This window comes from Gekko japonicus, unplaced genomic scaffold (genome assembly GCF_001447785.1).
Source record: "Gekko japonicus isolate JY-2015 unplaced genomic scaffold, Gekko_japonicus_V1.1 scaffold2882, whole genome shotgun sequence".
NCBI lineage: Eukaryota > Metazoa > Chordata > Lepidosauria > Squamata > Gekkonidae > Gekko > Gekko japonicus.
This window is the reverse complement of record NW_015173762.1, coordinates 41821-68053: the sequence shown is the minus strand read 5'-3', so window position 1 is coordinate 68053 and position 26233 is coordinate 41821. Positions and strand designations below refer to the sequence as shown.

Genomic DNA, 26233 nt, shown 5'->3' with positions numbered 1-26233 from the left:
GAGGCCTTTGGTCAATCATGGCAGGAAAAGTGTCCCCCGGATGTTCAGTGCCACACAGAAGAATCGTAAAAGGATTCACAAGCCCAGTCCCAGCGGATCTTCGTGCATGCCCTGGTGACATTTAAATTAGATTACCGCAATGCACTCTACGTGGGGCTGCCCCTGAAAAGTTTCAGAAACTTCAACTGGTACAGGATGCTGCAGCCAGGATGTTGACTGGAGTGGGTTGCCAGGACCATCTCACTCTCGTTTTTGGCCCGTCTACACTGGCTCCCGATTTGTTTCTGGTCCCAGTTACTGACCTTTGGAGACCTGCGTGGTTTGGGACTAACAGACCTTAAGGCCTGCCTACTCCCATACAAAACTATCTGACTGCTAAATTCATGGGGGGCTGCTGTGGCTCAGAGGTTAAGACGCTGAGCACCTAGCAGCTCAAAAGCAAGAAATTACAAGTAAATAGGTCCCACTTCGGTGGGAAGGTAACAGCATTCTGTGTGCCTCAGCGTTTAGTCATGCTGGCCACATGACCACGGAAACGTCTTCGGATAGCACTGGCTCTTCGGCTTGGAAATGGAGATGAGCACTGCCCCCTAGAGTTGGATTCGACTAGCTTTTGAGCAAGAGAAACCTTTACCTTTTCTGGGGCAACTGAAGCACTGTATTCCTGGTGATTCGGGGGGACAACAGTGGGAGGGCTTCTAGTGTCGTGGCCCCACTGCTGGACCTCCTGATGGCACCTGGTATTTTTGGCCACTGTGTGACAGAGTGTTGGACTGGATGGACCATTCCAACATTGGCTTCTCTTATGTTCTCATGTTGTTATCTTATGATGTTCCACTTTGGCTGACCCCACCTTCTGAGGTTAGGTGGGTGGCAACTCGTGACAGGGCCTTCTTGGTTGTGGAGCCAACACTGTTGAACTCCCTCCCCAGGAATATTCATCTGTCTCCTTCCATCACTCTCTTCCATCAGCAGGCAAAGACTTTCTTCTGTTCTGTCTGGCATTCCCTCCTCTTTCCTATCGTATGTCTGAATTTCGCTGTCCCTGTGTTTTTACATGTGTACTTTAGGTGTGCATTTAATTGGCTTTATGATGTTTTATAATCTTCTGCTTTTAATGGTTAGCTGCTTTGGTGGCTCTGATTGGGCAGAGAGGTGGGATATCATTTTTGTAAATAAATAAATGTAAAGGTCACTGGTATAGTTTATGCTGTCGAAGGCCGATCTGATCGTGCTTATTTTTTTCCTCCTTTCCTGTATACCTTCCTATGCATCAGAATACCCTCAGGACTGGTGGATGTTTTCCAACACCAGCAAGATGTGGGGCTCAGCCCAGATGAGATGCAATTAAGGCCTGACTATCATCTTCTCTTCCTCTCAGAACCAGAGCTTTTTTTTCCTGAGGGAATGCGTCGAAACAGAGTTCTGGCACCTCTTCGACAAAATAATTTTTAAAAAATGTTTAAAAGTTCATGAGTTTTCAGTATACAGATTGAAAACTTCCTTTCCCTCTTGAGAGCTCTGGCACCTCTTTTTCCAGACACACACACACACAAAAAAAGCCCTGCTCAAAACAGGCCGGTATCTCTGCAACGCCCAGAGGCTGTTAACACCACAAATTACGTTTGTAATCCACTCTTCATACCCATGAAATCCACCTGTGATCTCAACTTCGTAAGATGAGGTGCATGGCAACTCAGCTGACAGGTGGCTACAAAGTTCACCTCATTCACATTTTTACACAGAGAAAATTTACCACAGAACAAATTTAGTCAGTCACAGAAAAGGAGTTACCTTGGGGACCTGGTTGTCCAGGCACACCTGGGAATCCTTTTTCTCCTATCAAACCAGGCAGCCCTTGATCCCCTTTTGGTCCAGGAAAGCCATCTCGTCCTTTTGGGCCAGGAAACCCTTTCTGACCCGGGAGGCCTACTCCGGCGTCACCCTTGAAACAGGAATAAAAATTCATTGGTGATAATGGCAAAAACCAAAAAAAAAGGACTGACCATCATAACATCAGATAAAGGTTTCCAAAGCTACATCCAGTTTCATCCTAACAAAATGTGAAGCTCAATTAGGCTAAAAAATTTAAAACTGGATACCACATGCAAGCTCCCCACATCCCCGGTCGATCATTCACTAAGCTGCTATGATGTTATGGAATGATCGCAAACATTCTAGCTTTGAGGGGATGAAGGTGTGAGCAACAGAATGCTGGCAAATTCTGTAAGTTCCACTTGGGTGGAATAAAATTCCACATGGATCCTAGGAAGAGGAGGAGCTACTTGAAGTCCACAGGAACCCCCCCCCGGGGGGGTGGGGGAGACAGAAAGAGAGTCGGAAAAAGAGTAGAAAGCATAGAAATGAGGTAGAATTGCTGAAGGGGAAAAGATGGAACAGGGCAACAGCATGATACGAAGTGACCTGAGGTAATTATGCACCAAGCAAAGAGAGGAAAGGACTAAGTGGAGAAAGAACCATGAGGAGAAACTTCATACAAGTCAGTGACCAGAAATAGCTAAGGGGACAGGAAAGCCTAGAATGTGGAGGTGGTAGGAACTGAATGTCATGTACTGTTTTGAACTAAAAACCTAAAGATCTCTAATTTTAGGTACTTATTTAAAAACAAATTTGATCTTGTCTATTGGCTATATGGCTCCCAAACGATACATGTCTCATTCTCCATTTTACCTTGGTTGAAGGATATTCAGTTTCTGTTTTAATGTTTAAGGTATCCTCTGTCCCACCCACTCCTCTGTGAAGGCCCACGTGGTCATACCACCCAGTCCCACCTATCCACTAATGCTAGGAGGGCACAGAGATGTTGCCCGGTGGGATTTCCCACAATATGAGGAACACCTTGAAGACAAGAGCAGACAAACACCAGAAAACAAAGTCACCAGCCTCTCTGGCCAGGCAGGGGTGGTGAGTATCTAAGTGGCCGTTATAGCCAGCACCACCGACGGCCCTTCTCCCAAGTTAACCCAAGCAGCCGGCACTTACTTTGGGGCCTTGCGACCCTGCTGCGCCAGGTAACCCGCTTGGACCAATATCGCCTTTCTCCCCAGCTGGACCAGGTGAGCCGGGCTGCCCTGGGAAACCTACAAGGCCAAATACACAACACTGTTAATAGATGGTGCTAAATGCCCAAAGTTACCCCCAAAGACAAAATACATTTTAGGGATTGCCTTCAAAACCATAGGTTTGCCCAAAAACTAGAGTGTCATTCCCCCAATGCGATGACATCACTTCTGGGTGACGTCATCGTGACAGAGAAGTCGCAGGGTGACGTTCCTGTTCGGGGGGCGGGGCTTCCCTGCCGACCAGTTGGTCGGTGGCAGGGTGGAGCCCCAGAAATCAGGGGGACCCCCACCCGGACCAGGGGGGAGTCTGTCCACTTTAGCTCATCGATGACTGCCCCCGTACCACCGCTGGTTGAGATCGTGAGTTGCAGCAAATGTGGACCACGTGAGACAGTCATCGCCTCTCGAGATGGTCACAAGTGGAAAGTTAAGTTTGCTCAGCACTGTGACAACTGTACCTGGAACGGCAAGCAAAATGGCAGCCTTTCTTCTTTGTGAATAATTCCTGTGGCACAGACTGAGTGGTGCTAACCTCCCGGTGGGGACTGGGGCTCTCCCAGAAGGACAGCTAATCTCCAGGTTAGAGAGATCAAGTCCCCTGGAGAAAATGGCTGCTCTGGAGGGTATACTCTGTGACGTTATACCCTGCTGACATTATACGCCCCTCCCCATGCTCCACCCCCAAGTCTCCAGGAATTTCCTAACCCTGAGTTGGCAACTCTACACAGGCTCAAAGCTAGGGTTGCCAAGTGTTACCTTTAGCTGGAGCGGGGGACTCCCGGCTGTTTCCCGGAGCACGCGCGCGCCACAACCACGTCACCCGGAAGTGACGTGATCACATTGGGCACGCTGGGGGCGGGGCCACGACCATCGGAGGGAAAACCATAGAGTTGTCCCTCGGATGACCGTGGCTCCGCCCCCAGCGTGCCCGGCATGGTCACGTCACTTCCGGGTGACGTGGACGTCATGTACTTTGGGGGGTGGGGTTCCCCCTGGGGCCCGATTCCCCGGCAGTGGGGAACGGGCCTCTGGGGCCGGGGTTTCTCCACCCCCTGGGGGGACTTGGAAAGCCTACTCAAAGTGGACATCTTCAGGGGCTCTGTAAAGGGAGACAGAAGCCCTGTGAGTACTGAGGAGGAGGGTCTCCTGTTCTACAATACGCTTCCATTTGCTTTGAAAGATTTCTTAAACTATCCTCCTGTCCCGGTTCCCCGGTCCCAGGACGGCCCCTCCCACCCCCGGAGACGCTCCCACACCCCAGCTCACCCTTTGAGCTGCAGAAGAGCTGGGGAAAGCCGCCGCCGGGCCCCCCGCAGAGAATGCAGCACGACGGAGCGAAGCCCGAAGACCCAGACCAGAGGCTCTCCGTCGGCAGGCCGAGGCCCGTCCGAAGAGCACAGCGATGGCCCTCCCAGGAGCGACACAGCTCCGTCCCCACCGAACCGAGCCAGAGATGGGCCGTGGCAGGCGCTGGTGGCGCGGCCCCTGGCCGAGAGGACTGCTGCTAGCTCACCACAGACCACACCCCGCACGCTCAAGGAGCGTCCGGGCATATAAACAGGGGCGGGGCCGAACGAGGAGGGGGAAGGTGGGGAGGATGGGCGGCGCTGGCAGAGGACGGTGGGAATAAAAGAAGGGCTCATGGAGAGGACCGGGGAGGAACAGCGTGGGAAGGAGAGTGCATGAGAGGACTAGAGAGACGCTAGTGAACGATCTCCAGCTCACTAGGCAGAGGGACTAAAGGGGTGTGCCAATAACCCCGTTCCCTGCTCATCTGAGGTCCTGTCAAGGCTCTCTTTGACATCCCAACCCCTCCTCCAGCGCCGCCCAGCTAGACACCACGGCAATGGGTGGCCCCCCCCCCAGACCTCAGGAGAGGCGTGTGACACCTCCTCACAGAGAAACTCCCTCCAAATAGTCAGTTACTTTTCATGGCATACCTGGAGGTCCTGGAGCACCGGGAAAGCCTATTCCTTGTGGGCCTCTTACTCCTTTTTCACCTGGCAGGCCAGGTCTTCCGGGGATCCCTGCATCTCCTTTGTCACCTGTGCAGTTCAAAGAGAGCGGGCCACGTTTACTTTTTGATGCGAGCGGAGACTTGTTGGGTGGGGTGGGAGAGACAAGGAGCAGTCCTGGAACCGCCTTGCAAGAAAATGAGACGAGGTACCTTGGACGCCTGGCAGACCAGGAGGCCCAGGAACACCGGCTGTCCCCGGAGCACCGTGCAAGAAAACGGCCTGCCCATTTTCACCTTTGGGCCCTGGAAAGGCAAGACAGAGATGCAGCAGCTGAACAGGCGTATATTCCCACCCATCTGTATTTCAGAGCAAACCCTTATTCTCTTCCGAGGCTTTCTTCTCCTCCATCTTCCAGAAGACACAGGAGTCGGCCTCTGTATTCCACAAGTGGAGAATCCAACTGAACAGATGGAGCGTCAGAATCTCAGAGGTTGGTTTTTCAGATTCCGAAGCCCCTCTCTGATGGGGCTGCTGTTGTGATTGAGGAAGATGTACTGGAGGAGGGCAGGGGGGATATTTGCATTTTTCCTTTCATGCCCTCCCCTGATTTACCCCCGTTAAGGCACACAGTTGCAGTTAACTTTGCAATATGCCCTGGACCTAAAACCATCTCTTGGGGCTGCACAATTTAGATAGAGGAAACTCCATGGGAAGAAAGAGTTAAATCCCCCCTTCCCTCCCTCTGCTTCCCTAATGAAATAAACATTAAAAAAAAAACCCTTTAAAAAGAAAACAAGAAAACTCAGTACAGCCCGAACTCAGACCTACCAAGCCATGTTTAGTTGTAGCTAGGGCTTCTTAATCCAGCTAAGAATAAGATTTTTAAAATTTTCCTCGTTTTCATTCGCTCTCAGTATTATTTGTGGATTATTAAATCCCATATCAGCATTCATTAGAAAAGGCAAATACACGAAAAACACCTCCCCCCGCCCAAGACTGGTTTTAGAACAGCAACCAGTGGTCCTACAAACCGGGGGTCTTACTAACTTTGTGGGCTGTGTCTGGATCTACCAGGAGGTCTTTTCATCAGACACGTGTTGTGAGTTCTGTACTGTGAACTCAGTTCCCAGGCACGTGGGGGTCTGATTTGGATTGTGACCATGGCACACAGGAACAGGGTGCTTAATTTATACCCCGCCCATCCTGCGAACAGGCTCAGGGCGGCTTCTCTTGTGCGGTTTCCCTGATCTGAAACAGCCCTGGTGGCTGCCACAAGACTCTAAGACGGAGCCACGTAGGCTACACTCGGGTTTCCCAACAGTGCCTCCCAAGGCAGTTTCAGGCCAGGTAAACGGCGCGTGAAAATGGTGCCCTATGTGCCTGAAAATTGGCTTCCCAGCAAGCAACTTGCAGAGTATACCAACAGTGCCTCCCAAGGCAGTTTCAGGCTAGGTAAACGGCACGTGAAAATGGTGCCCCATGTGCCTGAAAATTGGCTTCCCAGCAGGCAACTTGCAGAGTATGTCTGACAGAAAATCTTCATGTGGACATGCCATGAGGACTCTGCACCCTGTATGTACGTACCCTAAGAATATGTTCTAGGGTGTGGCCTTGAGTGTAAAGTTTTTTAAAAACCCCAGCATCAACACCCAAAGACCTCTCCCACTATGCCAATCAAAACAAAAGCCGTGAAACCAAGGCTTTCTACCAGTTAGGGTTGCCAGGTCCCTGGTCCAGGTGGGGGTTCCCCCGCTTTTGCGGGGTCCTTTCTGTCACTGGCCACCTGGTCGGTGGGGGGAAACCACACTCATAAATGCCTCCGAACGTGATGTAATGACCTCACCTGGAAGTGACGTCATCACATTGCTGACGTTGGGGAGTGATGCTCTAAAACTCCATGGTGAAATTGGGCTCAAACCATAGAGTTTTGGCCCAAAAACTAGAGTGCCACCACCTGACATTGGCAACGTGATGACATCATTTCCAGGTGATTTCATCGTGATGTGCGCACTTTGTGTGCATGTCAGAAGATCCCAGACCCTGGAGCCCTATTACCAGCCTTTCAGAGTACTGTCTGCAGGACTGTTTTGCTTGCAAACGAAACGGGGGACTGCTGTAAGAAGACACAATACTGAAAAGGAAATATCTATGCAAGGGACTAAGAAGCTTCTTACAGCATCACACCCGAACTCTGTCACCTGCCGACAGACAGGCCCGTAGTTAGATTTTTTTTTTCCGGGGAGGGAGTGTTAAATTTTTACAGGGACTTAAGGGAGCACATGCCTTTAAAAATTGTAAAAAGAATGATTTTAAAAGCATTTTGAGGACAAATTCCTGTGGGGCTGTGCCTTTAAGTAAGGGAGTGGAGCCCCGAATAGCCCCTCTGTAGCGACGGGCCTGGCCAGAAACACATTCTGTTGGAGGTGATCCACCTGAATCTCCCCTTACATCAACAGCCCCCTCCCCAAAGGGGTACATCTCTTCCTGACACAGCAGTCTAAGTTGAATACTCTCCTTAATTTCATCATGAACAAATCAGGGTGGGTGACAAACTAGAGTCGCTAAGCACTTTACGGTATTCCCAGACCACAGAGGCGACTTCTGGCTCTCCTACCTCCTCCTGGCAGGAAGTGAAAGATGGGCCTTTTCCTTTTATTAAAGAGCCAAAGTGTGGAACAGGGATATTTGTCCCTGTCACCATTCCCTTGTACCAACAGGGCCTGGCTCCCCAACAACAGTGCAAGCTTTTCATATCCCAAAACAATGCTGCCTGGAATTGTCTCTGTTCAGAGACTTTTACTCTTAAATATCAAGAATATTTCATCACAGGCTCCCTTTTAGTCACCGACACAGATCAGATGGGGAGAAAAACAAGGCCTATTTGCTTTCTACCCCACTTGCTTCCTTGTTCCTGACACTACAGTATTTTGACATCTTATGCTGTCTGAGTCTTATGAAAATCACATGTACATACGGTGGATAGATCCCTGGCAGGGGCAGGGAATTTCCTGCCCCCACCTCTTGAGCAGCAGGAAGAGAGAAAAAAAATTAAATCGCCATCAGGCTGACGGTGTGACATCACTTCAGGGGAAAACCTTCCAGTGACATCACACCTCTCTAGGAATTGATTGAAACTCTATGGTTTTACCCATTTCCACAGCCCTCTGGTTTCCTGCTGGTTGCTAGGCTGAGCCTGGCGATCCTACATGTACATAATTGCCGACTGTACACTAATCCTACTGCTACCCCATGAGGAAACTTCCATTGGTATGCTGGTTTTCCATTGCAAAAATGGCTGTTGGGGTGTACAGTAGTAGATTCAGGTGGGGTAGCCATGTTGGTCTGAAGCAACAGAACAAAGTTAGAATCTAGTGGCACCTTTAAGACCAACAAAGTTTAATTCTGGGCATAAGCGTTCGTGTGCCTGCACACTTCTTCAGATACATTGAAACAGACTTCCTCAAGCTTTACATACAGGTAGAGAGAGGGTGGGGGGTGTATAGTAAACATTTTAAAAACGATATAAATACCGTTAAAAAGTCTTACCTGGAAGCCCTGAAGAGCCGGGGAACCCTGAAATACCCTTTTCCCCTTTACTACCAGGTTGCCCAGGTTGCCCTGTTCCGGGGCTACCAGGAAAGCCCCTGTCTCCACGGGGTCCTGGAAATCCACTTGTTCCTGGAGGGCCACGGTCGCCTTTTAAGCCAATTGTTCCCTGATTGTAAGGAGACGGAAGAAAACAATATCACTCTCCTCTACATTAAAATTTCATGTGGCCTTCACGCTATACAGATCAAATATGACTCTCCTCTACATTAAAATTTCATGTGGCCTTCACGCTATACAGATCAATTCAGGGCTTTTTTTGTAGGCTTTTTTTGTAGAAAAAGCCCAGCAGGAACTCATTAGCATAGCAGGCCACACCCAACAGCTGAAACTCATTAGCATATTAGGCCATACCCTGTCACCACAGCTCATTAGCATATTAGGCCGCAGCCCCGTGTTGCCAGAAGTGTGGTCATCCAGCCACACCCACCTTTTGCTTCTTATTCTGTTTACCTTGTTTGTTGTCAAAACCCAGGGCCTTTTTTTGTAGCAGGGACTCCTTTGCATGTTAGGCCACACACCCCTAATGTAGCCAATCCTAATGAGTTTCTGCTGTTGGGTGTGGCCTATTATGCTAATGAGTTCCTGCTGGGCGTGGCCAACTCAGGAGCCAGCCGGAACTCTGTTCCTCTGCGTTCCTGCCCAAAAATAGCCCTGCAGATCTCTCCCTTATTATAAAAGAGTAGTGGGTGCCAGAATTCTAAAATTGGCCCCTTTAGTGTTAGGCCGAAAAAACTGCCACTCGGAAGATTACCATATATAAAGTGCTCCCAAAGTTTGTTTTGCCAACATTGGAGAGTAGGTTGATTTTTGTTCTTCCAATACTGGGCTATAGTTATGCGTAGCCAATTCTAATGAGTTCCTGCTGTTGGGTGTGGCCTGTTATGTTAATGAGTTCCTGCTGGGTGTGGCCAACTCGGGAGCCAGCCGGAACTCCGTTCCTGTGCGTTCCTGCCCAAAAATAGCCCTGCAGATCATTTAATATTCTTCCATTAGTTCAACTTTGACAGTGGATATTGCTGCCCCTCCTTCAGGATGGGAGGACTCAGCACACTAAATAAGCTACAAAGATGGGTGGTCCCAGCAACATCAGGCTTGTGGTCGCACGCGCCAGTTGAAGCACAGGGGAAGGGAGGCTATTTCCTCCAGAGGAATTTGACATGCAGCTGAGAGATCATACAGTCCTTTCAAGCTGTGGGCGTAGCCCCTCACCGTGTGATCAGACACAACTGTGGGTGAGTCGTGTTGGGGTTTTTCTTTGCCATTTGTTTTCCTTGCGCATAAACGAGCAATCGAGGAATCGCACCTCTGCCCTGAGGGCCCCTTATGGAGTATGTGATGATGCGTATACTGCAAACGGGGGCGGGGGGAACGGCACGGAGTCGGGGTGGCCTGATCAGACCATTCCGAGAGCATGAGAGCACGCTTGAGCGATCAGACGGGAAAGTCAGCCCATGGCCCATCTTACCCGGATAACACCGGACTTTCCCCGGTGACTTTTAACTCCGCTTCTGTGTCGGAGCCACACGGGTTGCCAACAACTGTGGGACGCTTCCCAGGTGTCGCTATGTGATCGCTCCCTTTAGATCTGTCAGGCATTCACACCTATGTCGGATCCAGAGGAGCGTGTGATCGCAGCCACAGACTCCTATTTGGGTAACATTTGGGAGCAACTTCCTGAATGCATGTAAATTCTATTTCTGCATGACGGTAATTTAAAACCGCTTGCTGTTCACACTTTTCAGTGGCTGTCCCCTCAGCACGGGGGTTCCCAGACCCTTTTAAGCCTGTGGACACATTTTGAATTCTGACACAGTGTGGTGGGCGCAGCCACCAAATGGCTGCTGTGGGAGGCGGAGCCAGCCATAAAATGGCTGCCACAGCTTACCATCAGTCACACAGTGAAGATTTTTGTGCTGTGGCTTTGCGACATTTTTTTAAAAATGGCATAGGTGATCAAATCTCCAGTGGCATCAGAAACCTTGATGGCCCAGGTGGCCCTATCCATTTTTCACAAACGCTTGGCGTGTGCCCGGAAAGTTGTCCGCGGGCATAATGGTGCTCATGGGTACCACGTTAGAGATGCCCGTCTAAGCACGATGCAAGAACCAGGAACAGTAACCGTTTCTGCACACAGACATATTTGGAGCATTTGCATACATAAAGTCACACTGGAAACCCAGCCTTGACTCTTCCAGGGCAGACAAAAAAGACAGGGACTATGCTTTCTTCCAGGCAAAGAGTGAAAGATGCCTGGCCCTTAATTCTGAAGGGAAAAGAACAACAGCAAGAGCAGGGACAGGTTTTCCACTGAACTGTGAAACTGTGGCCTCTGGTGGTGACGGAGATGTTCTGCAGCTACTGGAGGTCGCAAACTGGGTGAAAGTTAAAATGTGCAGGGGGGGGGAACCTGAACCTTACAAGAAACTCCAGGTTAGTGAAAAGGAGGGCCAATATTAAAACCTTTCCACACTGCTTTTTACTTGTGAATACTGTGGCAACACAATCAAAGAAGGAAATTTTTGGACCACAAGTTTATTTTATAATCACTGGGCTAGTGATTGCACTTTAAAGGGCTTATGTGCATATTTACCCTGTGCCTGGTGATTTTACTTTTGAACAATTTATTTAATGGTCCTGATTGAATCTGTACTTTGTATATATGTCTGATTGTGTTTATGTGATATAATTATTAACCATCTTGCCACATATGTATGACCTCTGAGGAAGGCCTATTTGGCCGAAACGCGTAAGAACTTTGACATCCCTTGATATTTGTATATTTTATATGTATTGGTTGTAAATGGGCCTCTATATATGTTTTAAAATTTGTGATTATTAATAAATACATGTACCTTTTTTATTTTTTATGGAAAGGTTTTAATATTGGCCCTCCTTTTCACTAACCTTTGTTTGGTTCTGAAAGTTAAAATGTGACATCAGGGCTACTGTGCACACCTTGCCAAATGGTGCCTCTCTGCACCAGTACAAAGAACTTAAAAACACAATGTTGCACCCCCAAATTAAAAACCACTTTCAAGGAGGGAACACGTTTTCTTCCAGTGTACTTATTGTTTATTTTGCCTTTCTGTATTAGCCCTCCAGCGCACAGGGAGAATGGGAAAAAAAACACCCGGCATTTAAAAATTCTTCCCTGGGAAAAAACAAACCAACAGCCACAGTACTTTTTTTTTAAAAAAATTGTCTTTCTGAATCAATGTTTCAGCGCATAGTTCAAAAAAACCCTTATAAGAAAATATTTTCCTTCCTTTGACTCCTCCCCCTTTCCTGTCTGACCCCGCAACTTACAGTACAGACTTCCCTGGAAAACAAAATCAGCCACTGTATTTTTAAAAATGTTGTCTTTCTGCATCAATGCTTCAGTGCAGAGTTTTTTTAAGACACAAGAGGATCTCATTGCCTCATATGAAAATATTTTTCATCCTTCAGATCCCTTCCCCTCCCCACAACAGACACCCTGTGAGGTAGGTGGGGCTGAGAGAGCTCTTTTAAGAACTGCTCACAAGAGAACAGCTCTGAGAGAACTTGTGACTGACCCAAGGTCACACCAGCAGCTGCATGTGGAGGAGTGGGGAAATCAAACTTGGTTCTCCCAGATTAGAGTCTGCGCTCCTGACCATTACACCAAACCAGTGTCGTAGAAACCTACAGGCATAAGAGTTAAGTGCCAAAACGGTATCAGTTTTAGTATGGATATTCCATAATTGCCAAGATGACATGCATTCTGGGTGAACTCGTTCCACTTTTCCCAATGATTCTGAGAACACGCCATGTAAGCATGTAAGGAAGAGGATGAATACGTTTGCTTCACTGGGCACAATAACAATCTATAACTAATAAACTATAAAGAGTGAAGAACGAACATCAACAGATGTGACATACCGAAGCACCTTTAGGACCTGGAATACCCGGCACACCATCCCGCCCGGGCCGTCCATCTTGGCCAGGAGTGCCTGGAGACCCAGGAAAACCAGGGCTTCCTTTGTCACCCTTTAAATCAGAGTCAAAGAAAACATCTCCGGGTTCTCCTTTAGCTCCAGGGCTTCCAGTTAATCCAGGTGTACCAGGAGGACCCTGAAATTACATTCAGTTATAGTGTCATTAAACGAAACATTAAAGTATAACCAAGTAATATTGCTAAAGCTGCAATTCTGAGCACGCTAACTGGGAACATAAGAACATAAGAGATGCCAATGTTGGATCAGGCCAAAGGCCCATCCAGTCCAACACTCTGTGTCACACAGTGGCCAGAAATACCAGGTGCCATCAGGAGGTCCACCAGTGGGGCCAGGACATTAGAAGCCCTCCCACTGTTGACCCCCCCCCAAGCACCAAGATGACAGAGCATCACTTGCCCCAGAGCCCCTATCTATACCTTGTGGCTAATAGCCACTGATGGACCTCTGCTCCATATGCTTATCTAATTCCCTTTTGAAGCCGTCCATGCTTGTAGCCGTCACCACTTCCTGTGGCAGTGAATTCCAAGTGTTAATCACTCTTTGGGTGAAGAAGTACTTCCTTTTATCCGTTCCGTGGGAAGTAAATCCCACGGAATTTACCAGTGTCTTCGAAACCTGCAGCCATATGAGTCAAGTGCCAAAACAGTTTCCCTTTTTTAGCATGGGTATTCCATAATTGCCGAGGTGACGTGCATTCTGGGTGAACTCGTCCCACTCTTCCCAACGATTCTGAGAACACGGCATGTAAGCATGTGGCACACTGTTCTGTTTCTTTTGCCACATGTGAATGCTCCCTGCTCTTATGTTGTGCATTCCCACGTTTTATCCCAAAGGAGAGACAACCAATGTGCCTAGCTTGTTGCAGGGCAATAACGTTGCTGAAATGACGCCTCTGTGGAAAAAATAAGGACTTTTGCAAAAGATCCGTGTCGTTTCCAGCATGGTCATCCTCGCCTGGTGGAATACACCTTGAATGTGCAGTATCCTCATGCTGGACTGAGAAAATAACCCACGGTCTGAAAATAACCCACGGTCTGTTGCAAGGAGCCCCTCCCGCCCCGCTCCACTTGCCGCTTGGAAGTGGGGCCCATTTCTAACTGAGCGTGGACATGTACCTGGATAGAGAACGCACCTGAGAGCGTTGCCGCTTCCATCCCCAAATAACAAAACATGGCCTCCTCTGCATTCACCATGACAGAGCCCTGTTCTTACAATTGCTTCCACCTACACTGGCTTCCAGTTCGCTTCCGGACTCAATTCAAGATGCTGGTATTCAGGGATTTTTTTCTGGGGGAATGTGCCAGAACAGAGTTCCGGAACCTCTTCAACAAAACCCTTCTTTAAAATGTTTAAAAGTTCATGCATTTTCAGTATACAGACTGAGAACTTTATTTCCCTCTTGAGAGTTCCAGGCCAGTGTTCCCTCTAAGCTGCATTAGTGTGAGCCAGCTCGCAGTTAAGAAGAAGAAGAGGAGGTGGAGGAGGAGGAGATTGGATTTATACCCCACCCTTCACTTGGAGTCTCAGAGCGTTTTACAATCTCCTTTCCCTTCCCCTCCCCACAACAGACACCCTCTGATGTAGGTGGGGCTGAGAGAGCTATGACAGAAACTGCTCTTTCAAGTTTCAAGAACAGCTGTGCCGAAGCTACGGCTTGCCCAAGGCCATCCAGCAGGTGCAAGTGGAGGAGTGGGGAATCAAACCTGGTTCTTCCAGATTAGAGTACATGCTCCTAAACACTACACCAAACTGGCTCTCCACATTTTTGTCTTAACTCAGGAAAGATGGCTCCAGAGCAAACTAATTTTTGCTCACAGGACTCCACAGCTTAGAGGGAGCATTGGTTTCGGCACCTCTTTTTTCTTTTTTTTTTAAGCGCCCTGCTGATATTGAAGAAGAAGAAGAAGAAGAAGAGATTGGATTTATACCCCACCCTTCACTACCCTTCACTCAGAGTCTCAGAGCGGCTTACAAACTCCTTTCCCTTCCCCTCCCCACAACAGACACCCTGTGAGGTAGGTGGGGCTGAGAGAGCTCTGACAGAAACGGCCCTTTTTCAAGAACAGCTCTTATCAGAGCTATGGCTTGCCCAAGGCCATCCAGCCAGGTGCAAGTGGAGGAGTGGGGAATCAAACCCGGTTCTCCCAGATTAGAGTCCGCGCACTTAACCACTACACCAAACTGGCTATTGACCTCTAAAGCCCTGTCTGGTCTGGAACCAACATACCTTAAAGACTGCCTCCTCCCATACGAGCCTGCCTGCTCACTCCAGTCATCCTTGGAGGCCCTGCTTTGGTTGTCCTCGCTATCTGAGGCTAGATGGGTGGTGACCCCCCAAAAAGACCTTCTCCGTTGTGGCACCAGAACTTTGGCCCTCCCTCCCCAGGGAGATTCTTCGGCCTCCCGCTATCGGTGTCTTTTGCCATCAGGTGAAGACCTTTTTATTCTGTCTGTCATATCCTCAATAAGGAGGGTTTTGGCCCTCCTTCTAGTGCTGTCTGTTTACATGTTTCCAGGGCTTTTTTCCCCTGGGGGAACGTGCCTGAACAGAGTTCCGGAACCTCTTCGACAAAATTCTTTTTAAAATGTTTCGAAGTTCATGACTTTTCAGGTATACAGACCGAAAACTTCATTTCCCTCTTGAGAGTTCTGGCACCTCTTGTCCCAGGAAAAAAAGCCCTGCATGTTTTTAATTCAACTTCACAAGTTTAACTCTGTTTTCAATCGTCTAAATGTTTTAATACCCGCTGTCCTGTGGACCCTGACTCTATTTGAACATATAAAGAAAGGAGGAGCCTGAGGGTTCGGACCATTCACCGAGACAGAATATCAGAGCTGATGGGGTACACTGTGGCATTGTCAGCAAGCTGCCATAGAAATCTGTGTATAGTTAACCCCCCCCCCGATCTCTCCGTTGGCCTCTCCGTTGGCATCTGCGCATGCCTAATGTATTCAATGTTCCCTCTAAGTTGTAGAGTCCTGTGAGCAAAAATTCTACTTTGTGAGCTACCGGCATTAAAGTTGTGAGCAGGTGATTTGGCTACTGCATAAATTAGTGTGTTCTGGAGCCATCCTTCCTGAGCTGAGACAAAAATGTGTGAGCCGGAGGCTAAAAAACTGTGAGCTAGCTCACACTAACTCAGCTTAGAGGGAACACTGTTCTGCACTGTATGTCTGCTTGTCTCAGTTGTCTCATGCATTCCTTTCTATGAACGCTAGCGTACGCTTATCTACAAGGCCACAGGTGCGGAGAAGAGGAGGCTCAGCTTAGTCTATATTAATGAATTAGAGCGTGTGAAGCGCTAACTGTTTATCTTTATAGAAACCGTGGCTTCTCAGACTCTAGGCGCGAATCTGAGAGTCTAACCGCGTAAGCGGGAACCAAGTCCATTGGTTATTGTAGATTTTGAATGTGCTTCATTATCCCCTGTCCCGCCTGTCTCAGGTATTCTAAACCGTGAACTTGTTCCTGTTCTATCATGGCTTCAATAAAATACTACTTTGCTTAAACGTGTATTGGACTGATAGCTGTGGGATCGGACAGGCATGAAAGCATTGCAGGCGGCAGAGAACTAAGATTCAGCTGGTGAGGCCTTTGGGGCCCTTCACTTACCGTCACTCCAGGTTTTTTTCGTGCCCAGGATTGCCCCTGTCCCCTTTGGCACCCGGGGGGCCTGGAACGCCTTTCAAAGAAGGAAGGGGGGGGAGAGGAAAAAATTCATTCAGCTGACTAAGTGTGAACCGCTGACAATAAAGACTCTCTTTAGTGTTTGCTCTCCAGACTCCGCTCACAGGGGACGTGCAAAATATTTGCAGGAGCAATCAAAGTAAACCGCAGGGCAGGAACAGTCAGAAGCATCTAACAGCCTAACCCCGAACTCCTCTTTTAGCAACATATCCATGCTAGCCAGAATACGGTGCTAAAAAGGGACGACACAGAAGGCTCAGACCAAGTTCCTCCGAGGTCACAGCACCGAGGCAGGGGAAGGGTAGGCTTAGTGGGCAGGGCTGGTTTCAGGTTTTTTGGGGGGCCCCCGTGTTGTGCTGTTAATATCAGCTGTCAGATCATCATGATCTAACTGTCAGCAGTGAGACTGCTGGAAACCTGTACTGGCCGGTTGAGACCAGATTGTGGTATGATGCATGTAACAATGACTCAGCTGTTAGCTGATTGGTTGCAGTTATGTATATAAGTGGACAAGTGCTGTACCTAATACTTCTTCTCTAAATGATGGTTACTGGCAGAGCATTTTGTCCGAGGATTGTATATTTTGTGAATAAAGCTGTAAATAGTTCACCACTGGACTGTCTTGTGTGGTGCTATACGGAGTTGCTGTGTGCTGGAGTGTGGCTGGTGAGTTGGTGTGGCTGCATTAGTCCTGGTGGCTGATACCTTCTACTGGCACTCAGGCTGTCTGAAGCGCACCACGCAACACCCCGGACAGAGAGTGCTCAGGGATTCCCTTCCTAGTGCCACCCCCTGGGATTCCACCTCTTCCCGTGCACCTGTGCTCATCTGCCTTTGTGGTCCTCTGTCATTGCCCAACTGTGTGTCCTGCCCCTGTGAGCCCTCCTGGAGACATGCATCACCTGCACCTAGAAAGCCCTATGCGACATCTAGAAAGCCCTATGCGGCCTGGGACCATTATACTTGCGGGACCGCATCTCCCCCTATGAGCCCCAGAGATCTTCCGGTCGGCACCTCCTGGTGATCCCCGGCCCGAGGGACGTCCGCTTAGCCTCAACCAGGGCGAGGGCTTTTTCGGCCCCGGCCCCGACCTGGCGGAACAGGCGCCCACCCGAGAGCAGGGCCCTGCGGGACCTAGGACAGTTCCGCAGGGCCTGTGAAGCGGAGCTCTTCCGCCAGGCTTTCGGTCGAGGTGGCGGACGTTCAGCCATTCTGGCCTCCCCTGCTCATGGCCCCCTTCCCAGGGCCCTGCTGCTTTCGATAACGTTACTTGGGCACTGGAGCTTTTGATTCACCTGACATGAGGCAGGGGTCCTTTCTGTTATTGTTTATTTTGCCATCTGTTGTTTTATTGGTTCTATCGCTTTTATCGCTTTATGAATCTTGTGTTGTAATCTTGTGGTGATAACAATAACAACAACAACAATAATAATACCCTTTATCTACTGGGCAGCATGTACAGCCAGGTGGCAGGGCCCGTACATGGGCAAGGAGGGCACTGGCAGTGGGCCCTTCTGGAAATCTGGGCTTTGGCATCTGCCCCACTGTGGGGTAGGCTGATGCCAGTCCCATAGGTGGGTGTTCTCCACTTGTTCACAGGAGTGCTTTTGCACTTGAGTGATCAGCAGTGCCATCCTAAGACTTCAGTAGACCTAGAAGGGCTCGAATTCTGTTTAGGGTTGCAGTGCCAGTGCAGAAATGCTCAGCCTTTAGAGCAATAGAAGAACAAAAATAGAATCATAGAAATCGTAGAGCTGGAAGGGGACCTCCAGGGTCATCTAGTCCACCCCACTGCACAAGGCAGGAAATTCACAAATACCTCCCCCCCCCTGCACCCACCCAGTGACCCCTGTTCCACACCCAGAAGATTGCAAAAAAACCCTCCAGGATTGCTTCCTGACCCCAAAGTGGCAATCAGCATTTCCCTGGGTGTGTAAAAAGAGGGCCACAAGCACTGAGGCAACCCGTAACAGGAGAGGCCGTCCTGTAGCTATGCAGATCCAAGGCCATGAAGGGCTGAACAGATCCAAGGCCAAAGAACTGAACACTGTGACTAACAGGGATCCAATAGCGTGATCGCAGAATCAGTGTTAGATGCATACTCTGCTTAGCTCCCAATACTAACTGAGCTACAGCATTAGAAGAAGTAAGGGCAAAATGTGATCATCAAAATGTGCCGGTTGGCTGTGTTACTGGCTGCTTGACATCAATGCAGCAAGCTTGGCTAGCAGCTGCTTCCACCGCAGTCATAGAATCACAGAGTTGGAAGGGACCTCCAGGGTCATCTAGTCCAACCCCCTGCACAATGCAGGAAGTTCACAAATACCTCCCCCACTCCCTGTGACCCCTGTTCCACCCCCAGAAGTTGACAAAAAAAACCCCTCCAGGATCCTCGGCCAAACTGGCCTGGAGAAAAAATGGCTTCCTGACCCCAAAGTGACGATCGGCATTTCCCTGTAAGAAGGGGCCATGAGAATGCCCTGGGCGTGTAAGAAAGGTCCACAAGAAAGAAGCACCGAGGCAACCCTTCCTGCCCTCCCTTCTCGTGACCTGCCTGAGTCCACAGAATCAGCATTGATAAAAGGTCACAAAGTGGTACAGACATGTCATAATCCCTTGAAATAAACTGAATAAGAACCGTGCAGCAGCAGTTGGCCTTAGAGGGCCATAGAGGGGCATCCTCGTCTCTGACGTGGCTCGCTCCGTGGCAGGCTGGGAAGCTTGGTCTCCTCATCCAAGAACAAACCCTGGATGACCCTGCTCGGCTTCCAAGATGTGACAAGATCAGGGTCGCCTGGGCCATCCAGGTCAGGGACCCCCATCACAGTATAGATCTCTAACGGACAGCGGTCCCTCGGAATGGATCCTCAGCACAGCTTTACTCACTATGAATCCCTTTCCGTTCTTTACTTGCATGGGAAATGGACTGCAAGCAGAGTTATGCATTGTCATAGTTCACTTCGGGTACCTATTTATCTACTTGCAATTTCTTGCTTTCGAGCTGCTAGATTGGCAGGAGCTGGAACTAGAGAGGGGAGCTCACTCCATCATGCGGCACACTCGGGTCTCGAACTGCTGAACTACTGAACTTCCACAGCCTGCAGTTCAGCGTCTTAACCACTTGAGCCATCGCAGCTCCACCCCATCATAGTACAGATCTCTAATGGACAGCGGTCCCTCGGAATGGATTCTCAGCACAGCTTTACTCACTATGAATCCCTTTCTTTCCGTTCTTTACTTGTGTGGGAAATGGACTGCAAGCAGAGTTATGCATTGTCATAGTTCACTTTGAAAAGGATGCGGACAGAATGGAGCGGGTGCAGAGGAGAGCGACGAGGATGATCGGGGGCCTGGAGACCAAGCCCTGTGAGGAAAGGCTGAGGGACTTGGGGATGTTCAGTCTGGAGGAGAGGAGGTTGGGGGGGGGGACGACATGACGACTCTCTTGAAGTCTTTGAAGGGCTGTCCCTTAGAGGAGGGCAGGGAGCGGTTCCTGTTGGCAGCAGAGGGCAGGACTCGCAATCATGGGTTTAAATGAAGGGCGGGAAGGTACCATCTGGATATTAGGAAACAGTGCAACAGTGGAATCGGCTGCCTAAGGGGGTGGCGAGCCCCCCTCACCGGCAGCTTTTAAGCAGCAGCTGGACAAACACTTGTCAGGGATGCTCTAGGCTGACCCTGCATGGAGCAGGGGTTGGACCAGGTGGCCTATCTGGCCCCTTCCAACTCTGTGATTCTATGGTTCTATGATTCTAACACTGATGCTACAGGCCAACAACGTTTTGCACATGAGCTCTGAAAAGTGTATAGAGCTCCCTGGACACTTGCCAGTCAACAGAAGCCTCCTCTTAAGAGGAGTCACCCTGCGATTCGAACATAATCTCAGAATCCCACCCTCAGTGATCCAAAAAATGGGGCAGACGCTGGTGCCATCACAGGCCTTGCCACAGAGCGCGAGATCCGTGTGAGCGCAATAAGCACAACCAACGAGCTTGAGAGCCAAAATCCAGTTTTTACAGTTCAGTGCAGAAGTGACTTTATGTTCCAGCATTCTTCCTACTGACAAGTCTCTGCCCTGACGACAGCTAGCAGAGAAAATCGCTAAATTCCTTGGCATGTCTGTTAGAGGCCAGTATATTGTTAGTTTATGCATAAAGCAATCTGATAACACTGCAAAATAGGAATGAGTCCTGCTGGAATTTTCCCCTTTGCAGCCTAGTGGAGTGCTTGTTTTATGCCGTACCGGGTTCCCCTGGGAAACCTTGGGGACCAGGTGGTCCAGGAAGTATTGGCACATCACAGGAGACACAGCTTTCGCCTCTTTCACCTGCGTGACAAAGTACGGAGATGGTTAAGGGGATTCCGCTCAAGATCAGTTTTAAAAAACCCAAAACCCTTATGATTGCCACAGAAAGGAACAGCCCATCTTTCAAGGAGACCTGAAGATTTTGCACCAAAGCTCCAAGGAACTATTTTTTTTCTTAGAAAGGCATAAACTTTGTTTAAGATTCTGAGCAACACTTAGAAACAGATCTGCATGACAAAACGGTGTCACATAAGCAGGGAGTCTTCGAGAGCACTTTGTATGTGGTTTGGAGCCAAGATCTCCTAACCACTTGTACCTACAAGCCATTCCTCCGTCAGGAGTTGTCAGCAGCCAACTGTGTAAAGCCAGAAGAGGAATACCTGGGCACCAATGTTCCCTCTAAGTTGTGGAGTCTTGTGAGCAAAAATCCTACTTTGTGTGAGCTACTGGTACTAAAGTCGTGAGCGAGCGATTTAGCTACTGCATAAATTAGTTTGCTCTGGAGCCATCCCTTCCTGAGCTGAGACAAAAACGTGGGAGCCGGAGGCTAAAAAACTGTGAGCTAGCTCACGCTAACTCAGCTTGGAGGAAACGCTGCTGGGCACAACATGGGTATTCCTAGTGTAATCCAAAATGGTGGCTCCACATGGTATAGCCCAGCAGCCCCTGAAGAAAAGCAGCAGCTATACCCAGGGGTCATTTCCTGCAGGAGCGCACAAGAGCAGAGCTCCGGCAGTAACGAGCCCAGGGGGTGGGCACATGCCCCACCCCATCCTCCCAGCAGCCCTCAGTCAGAGCAAGAAGCAGCCAGGTAAGTTGCAGAGTCCCCTTCCCCCAACCCGCCTTCAGGTACAAGCTCTCCCTCCTCTGTGAGGGCAGATCTGTGTATTCTCCCCCCCCAAATAGCTAGCAATCCAAAACAGTCCAGTGGAGCCTGAAAGCTGGGTGTTGCCTTCTGACACACTTCCGGTGACGTCAGGGGGTGTGGCATATGCAAATAAGTTATGCTAATAAGTTATGCTGATGAGCTCCTGCACCTCTTTTTCTATGAAATGACCCCTGGCTACACCAGCTAGCAGATACTACTCCACGGGAAAGAGCTTGGCAGAGGCAGAAGCGGGCAAACAGGAGGGTGGTGATGGTGGACGTTCTGGTGTGCTGGCCACTGTGACTGGTGGTAGGTGACAAAACCCATCTTTGACCCATGTTCTTTTCTCCCACAGTTTACACACATGATTGGCTTGTTGGTAGCTGACCATGGCCTCAGTGGAATCATAGGACTCCCACTTCCAGGGGGTTATGGACAACAGGAGAGACCTGTGTGATGCCTTCCACTGTGCCAACAGCGCCACCTGCAGGGGCAAGGTGGAGGCTGAAGTTCTGCTTTGGACATGGTCCAGAGGAGGCACCATGTTTCCAGTGGAGGGGCTCATTGCTTCCTCCACAGGTTTTGGGCCCCCATGGTGTTGGCTTGGCTTGGCTTGGCCTCAGACCGCAGCAATTGCGACCATAGGCCAGGCCTCAGGCTGAATGGACTGTTGTAAGTCAGTCTATGCTGAGTGATGGCTCGGATTTCTCAGATGAAAAGCTACCTGCTAGTCCTGGGCCAGTAACTGAACAGCCATCTAAAGCTGGCTCTGAGCCAGAAGGAGAACAATGAGATATCAGGTTACCAGCTGATCAGGAGTCAGCTGAAACCAAGCCAAAGCCTTGTAGCTCTGAAGCAGTAAACAAGTCTTCAGCAGCCACTCCCAGCCCACCTAGCTCACCCACACCCTTGCAGTGCCGACGCTGTCAGAGACGCTTAGAGTTGCAAGAAAGGAGAAGAAGTGTGGGACTCATAGCCTGTCATCAGCTGTCAATTGAAGAGATGAATGAGTAGTTTCAGGTTGACTGCAAAGGAATTGGCTGGGAGTTTAGCTCGTTGGCTAAAAATTCAGGCGGGAGAAGCAGCAGTTTGTGGATGCACTTTGCTACTGAGCCACCAACCTTGCTACTACTGGACCTCTGCAACCTTGAACCTCGGAATGGACCTGACAACCGGCTTTTCTGGAACCCCTGGCTGGACTTGCACTTGCTACCTGGAACTCCTTGACCCTAGACCGGACTTTGGTAAACCTGCTCTCTGGAACCCCAGACTTTTGGACTGGACTTTGGTTACTCTCTGCAATCTTGCCTGTGACCTGCCCTGCTGGACCTCAGCCCGTGCCTTCTGGGGAAGCTACATCAGTACATGGACCCTGCCAGAACCACAGGGCCCCTTTGGTCCACCTCATTCCTAGCTGGCGATGGTTTGCCAGGGACTTTCCTGGTAAGTGAAAGGGCCACCTGACCCATGGATGTCCATATGACTCTTCTCGGCACTTTTCAAAAAAACAACCTTTGCTTCTTTTGCCTGAAACCCACTTTAAAGATAAATGAAAGGCAGCCTCATTATATATTTTCTGAGGATGGACAAGGACATCAAAATAAAAAACTCAAAACCGAGGTCAATGGTATTACCTTTCTCTCCCCTTTCTCCTGAGAAACCGTGTTGGCCAGGAGTGCCCGGAGGACCAGTGTCGCCAGGAGGGCCAGGCTGACATCCAAGAATTTCATCTGCAATTTGAAAACAAGAATGAAGAACACTGTTCCTAAATGTCAAACCCCGTCTTGAGATGTCTGTAGCTTAGAAGGACCGGAGTCATCAATACGGACAACCACAAACAAGTGTACGTAGCAAATCCTCTCTATCTGACTGGAGTCATGCACAGATGCAAGACGAAATCCCCTCTTGCCTAAGGCCAGGCCAAACAGCACTTCTATCCTGTATACAAGCCATCCAGATCAGGCTCAGATCTGCACTTGTAGGATATAACATGCGAAGTGGCAGATCACAGATGCTCCCAGTATTTACTTCCATGACTGCAGTGGCTAGAAACCTGCTGTTGCTACTGGAAAAAAAAACCAGACTTGCTGCTGGGTAGGAAGATGGAAAGGAGGAGCAGGAAAGGGGACATGGCTTGGTAGTAGAGCATCTGCTTTGCACGCAGAAGTTCCCAGGTTCAATCCCCAGTCTCTCCAGTTAAAAGCATCAGGCGGTAGGTGATGTGAATGACTTTTTTCTGCATGAGACTCTGGAAAGACACTGTCAGACCAGACCGAACCAGTCCCTTCCTTCAAACCCACCAGCTTGATTCTATCCAACAAGATCAGCTTGAGGAGCTCTGAATTCCATCAGGCCACCTAAAATTCTGTTCTTGGGGGGACAGTCAAAGAATTGTCAGGAACGGCATAGGAGGTGGAAGATGAAGTGTCCCATCTTCAGGACCGAGTGGCTGGATGCAAATCTCTTCTTCCACAAAGTCTGTGGTATACTCCTCAGGCCCGTAGCCGGGATTTTTTAATTTGGGGGCATTAACATTTTAAAGGGGGCAGTTAAATTACAGTTCATTAAATTAATCTGACGGTGTCATAGATGCAACGAACATGAAGTTGAGCAAACTTCAGAGGACGGCGGAAGACAGGAAGGCCTGGCGTGATCTGGTCCATGGGGTCGCGAAGAGTCGGACTCGACTGTGCGACTGAACAACAACAACAAAATTAATCTGAATGCCTGTCTTTAAAGGGGGAGTCTTCGAGCTTGTTTCTAGCCCTTCCTTTCAAGGGCAGCGAGCGTGTCAGTTCCTGGGAAGAAAAACACCTGGGGGGGCATTTAATTGCCTTCAATGCATCTCCAACAATCCCTCTTTCTGCTAGCCCAGTGCCACCTAGGTCATGGTCAAAAATGAGGTTTGTGGCAAGGCTGTTTGTGGGGCGGGGCTTTTAATTAAGGGGGCAGGGGCCCCAAATGCCCCACTGTAGTTACGGGCCTGATACTCCTTAATCTGCAACTCAAACTACACCTACACACGTGTAACTGAAATGGACATGGAGTCTTCCCCTTGCCCTCCTCCACATTTCAGGTAACCTGTAAAGTGAAATGCCTTTTGGCACGAGCTGAAACCAAACCAGTTATTGAAAATGAAGTGATACTTCTCCCCCCCCTTTGCCCCCACCCCCCAATTGTAAATGTGTATTTTATTGCAATTATTTGCCCAGGGTTTGTTTTTTTTGCATTTTGTATCGATGCCATCTACCGCATATGGCTTGCAAGGCAATCCTTGGCTGTCTGTCATACTTGTTCCTTACCTTTATTTCAAACTAATACTTCCCTATTTGCTCAGCCTTTTGCTTCTGGGGTGGTGTGGTGTAACGATCAGGACCTATACACCTCGAGGCTTCCTTTAAGTGATATCAACCTGTAAGTTCTCACAGGTCAGGGCAGCCTGTTCGGGCCAAGCATTAATTAAAGGCACCTGGTGGCCTTGACAGCTGGCGGAAGATGCTCTTATCTGCCTGCCAGAGAGCAAAGGGAACTAACTATGTGCTGATTAGCTAACAGGGGGCCCTAGGGCTAACAGAAAGGGAGAGACCGAACAGTTTTGGGGGGGCTGCCTGAGGGCACGGCGGGGTGTCGGAGAAGGCTCGGAATAAAGCTTGAGAGAGCTTCAACCCGAATAGAGATGTAAAATTTCTGGAAATTTTGAAGCTCGGAAAAAAACCCGTTTTTCCCCCAGTTTTTTCCGGGGGGGAAAGGAAATTTTTGGAAAAATTGAAAAAAAAAATGCTACATTAGCACTTCTTTTGTCTTTTCTAGATTGAAAGTCATTCTGTTACTTTAGGAACATAAAATATGACTATGGACATTTTTACTTGGCATGAAATTATCACAACTAGCATAGAGAGCTGGCAGAAGATGTTCTTAGCTGCCTGCCAGAGAGCAAAGGGAACTAACTAACTAGGCGCTGATTAGCTAACAGGGGGCCAAAGGGCTAGCAAAAAGGGAGAGACCAGACAGTTTGAGGAGGGCTGCCTGAGGGCACGGCGGGGTGTCGGAGAAGGCTCGGAATAAAGCTTGAGAGAGCTTCAACCCGAATGTCAAGGACTGCTTCTGCCTGAATGGACTCTGTGCCTTAAGCCTGTGGGGGAGATAAGGAACTTTTGGATTGCCTTACCGAGGGGAGCCCGTAAGCATTTGGCGCTTCAGAGCCCAGGGTGCTGCCCAGCATAAGTGAAGTATTACCATTGTGCTGTTAATCCTGTGGTTCCGAGTGGTTTCTGCCTAGCAAACACTCTTCATCATTTGAACAATTTAAATAAATGCAGAGAGGTTTTCTTTTATTTGCTGCATCAGGAGTGCTTGCGGAACATCTATGTACACCCTCAAAGGGGACCTAGAAGCGGAGGAACCTTAACGAGGGACCAGGACCCGATGAGACTCCGAGAGCTCAAGTGGCTGTGGGTCAGCGCCTGAGAATGGGAGCGGGGTTGTCCTTTGGTCCGGACAGGTGGCGCTTTTTTATATATAGGATTAGTGAAAAGTTCTTTGGAGACTGAATGCTCTTCCATCAAACAGCTCCAACTCAAGGGAGAGAATACCTCGCTTACCATTGTTCGGAAAGCAGTGAAGAGACGGAAGGCTATCCCACACAGCAGAGGCCATCCGCGTTTGTAACTTTGAGTTTAGGTTGAAAGCCCTGCAGTGGAGCAAAGCCCGGGGGTGGGGGCAAGACGACCACCTCCCCATTCCT

The 26233-nt window shown here is 49.3% G+C and overlaps 1 protein-coding gene across 1 annotated transcript in view; it reads right to left on the bottom strand.

Annotated features, from left to right (window-relative positions):
• LOC107120742 (collagen alpha-1(IV) chain-like) overlaps positions 1–26233 on the bottom strand; it is a gene marked incomplete at its 5' end in the record, with an annotated part of 105721 nt that overhangs the window by 44516 nt on the left and 34972 nt on the right. Inside the window, 10 exon segments of the mRNA XM_015423513.1 lie at positions 1795–1945; positions 3004–3101; positions 5024–5128; positions 5251–5343; positions 8588–8756; positions 12551–12742; positions 16241–16254; positions 16257–16310; positions 20559–20642; positions 23124–23219. Coding sequence (XP_015278999.1) covers positions 1795–1945; positions 3004–3101; positions 5024–5128; positions 5251–5343; positions 8588–8756; positions 12551–12742; positions 16241–16254; positions 16257–16310; positions 20559–20642; positions 23124–23219 — 1056 coding nt within the window.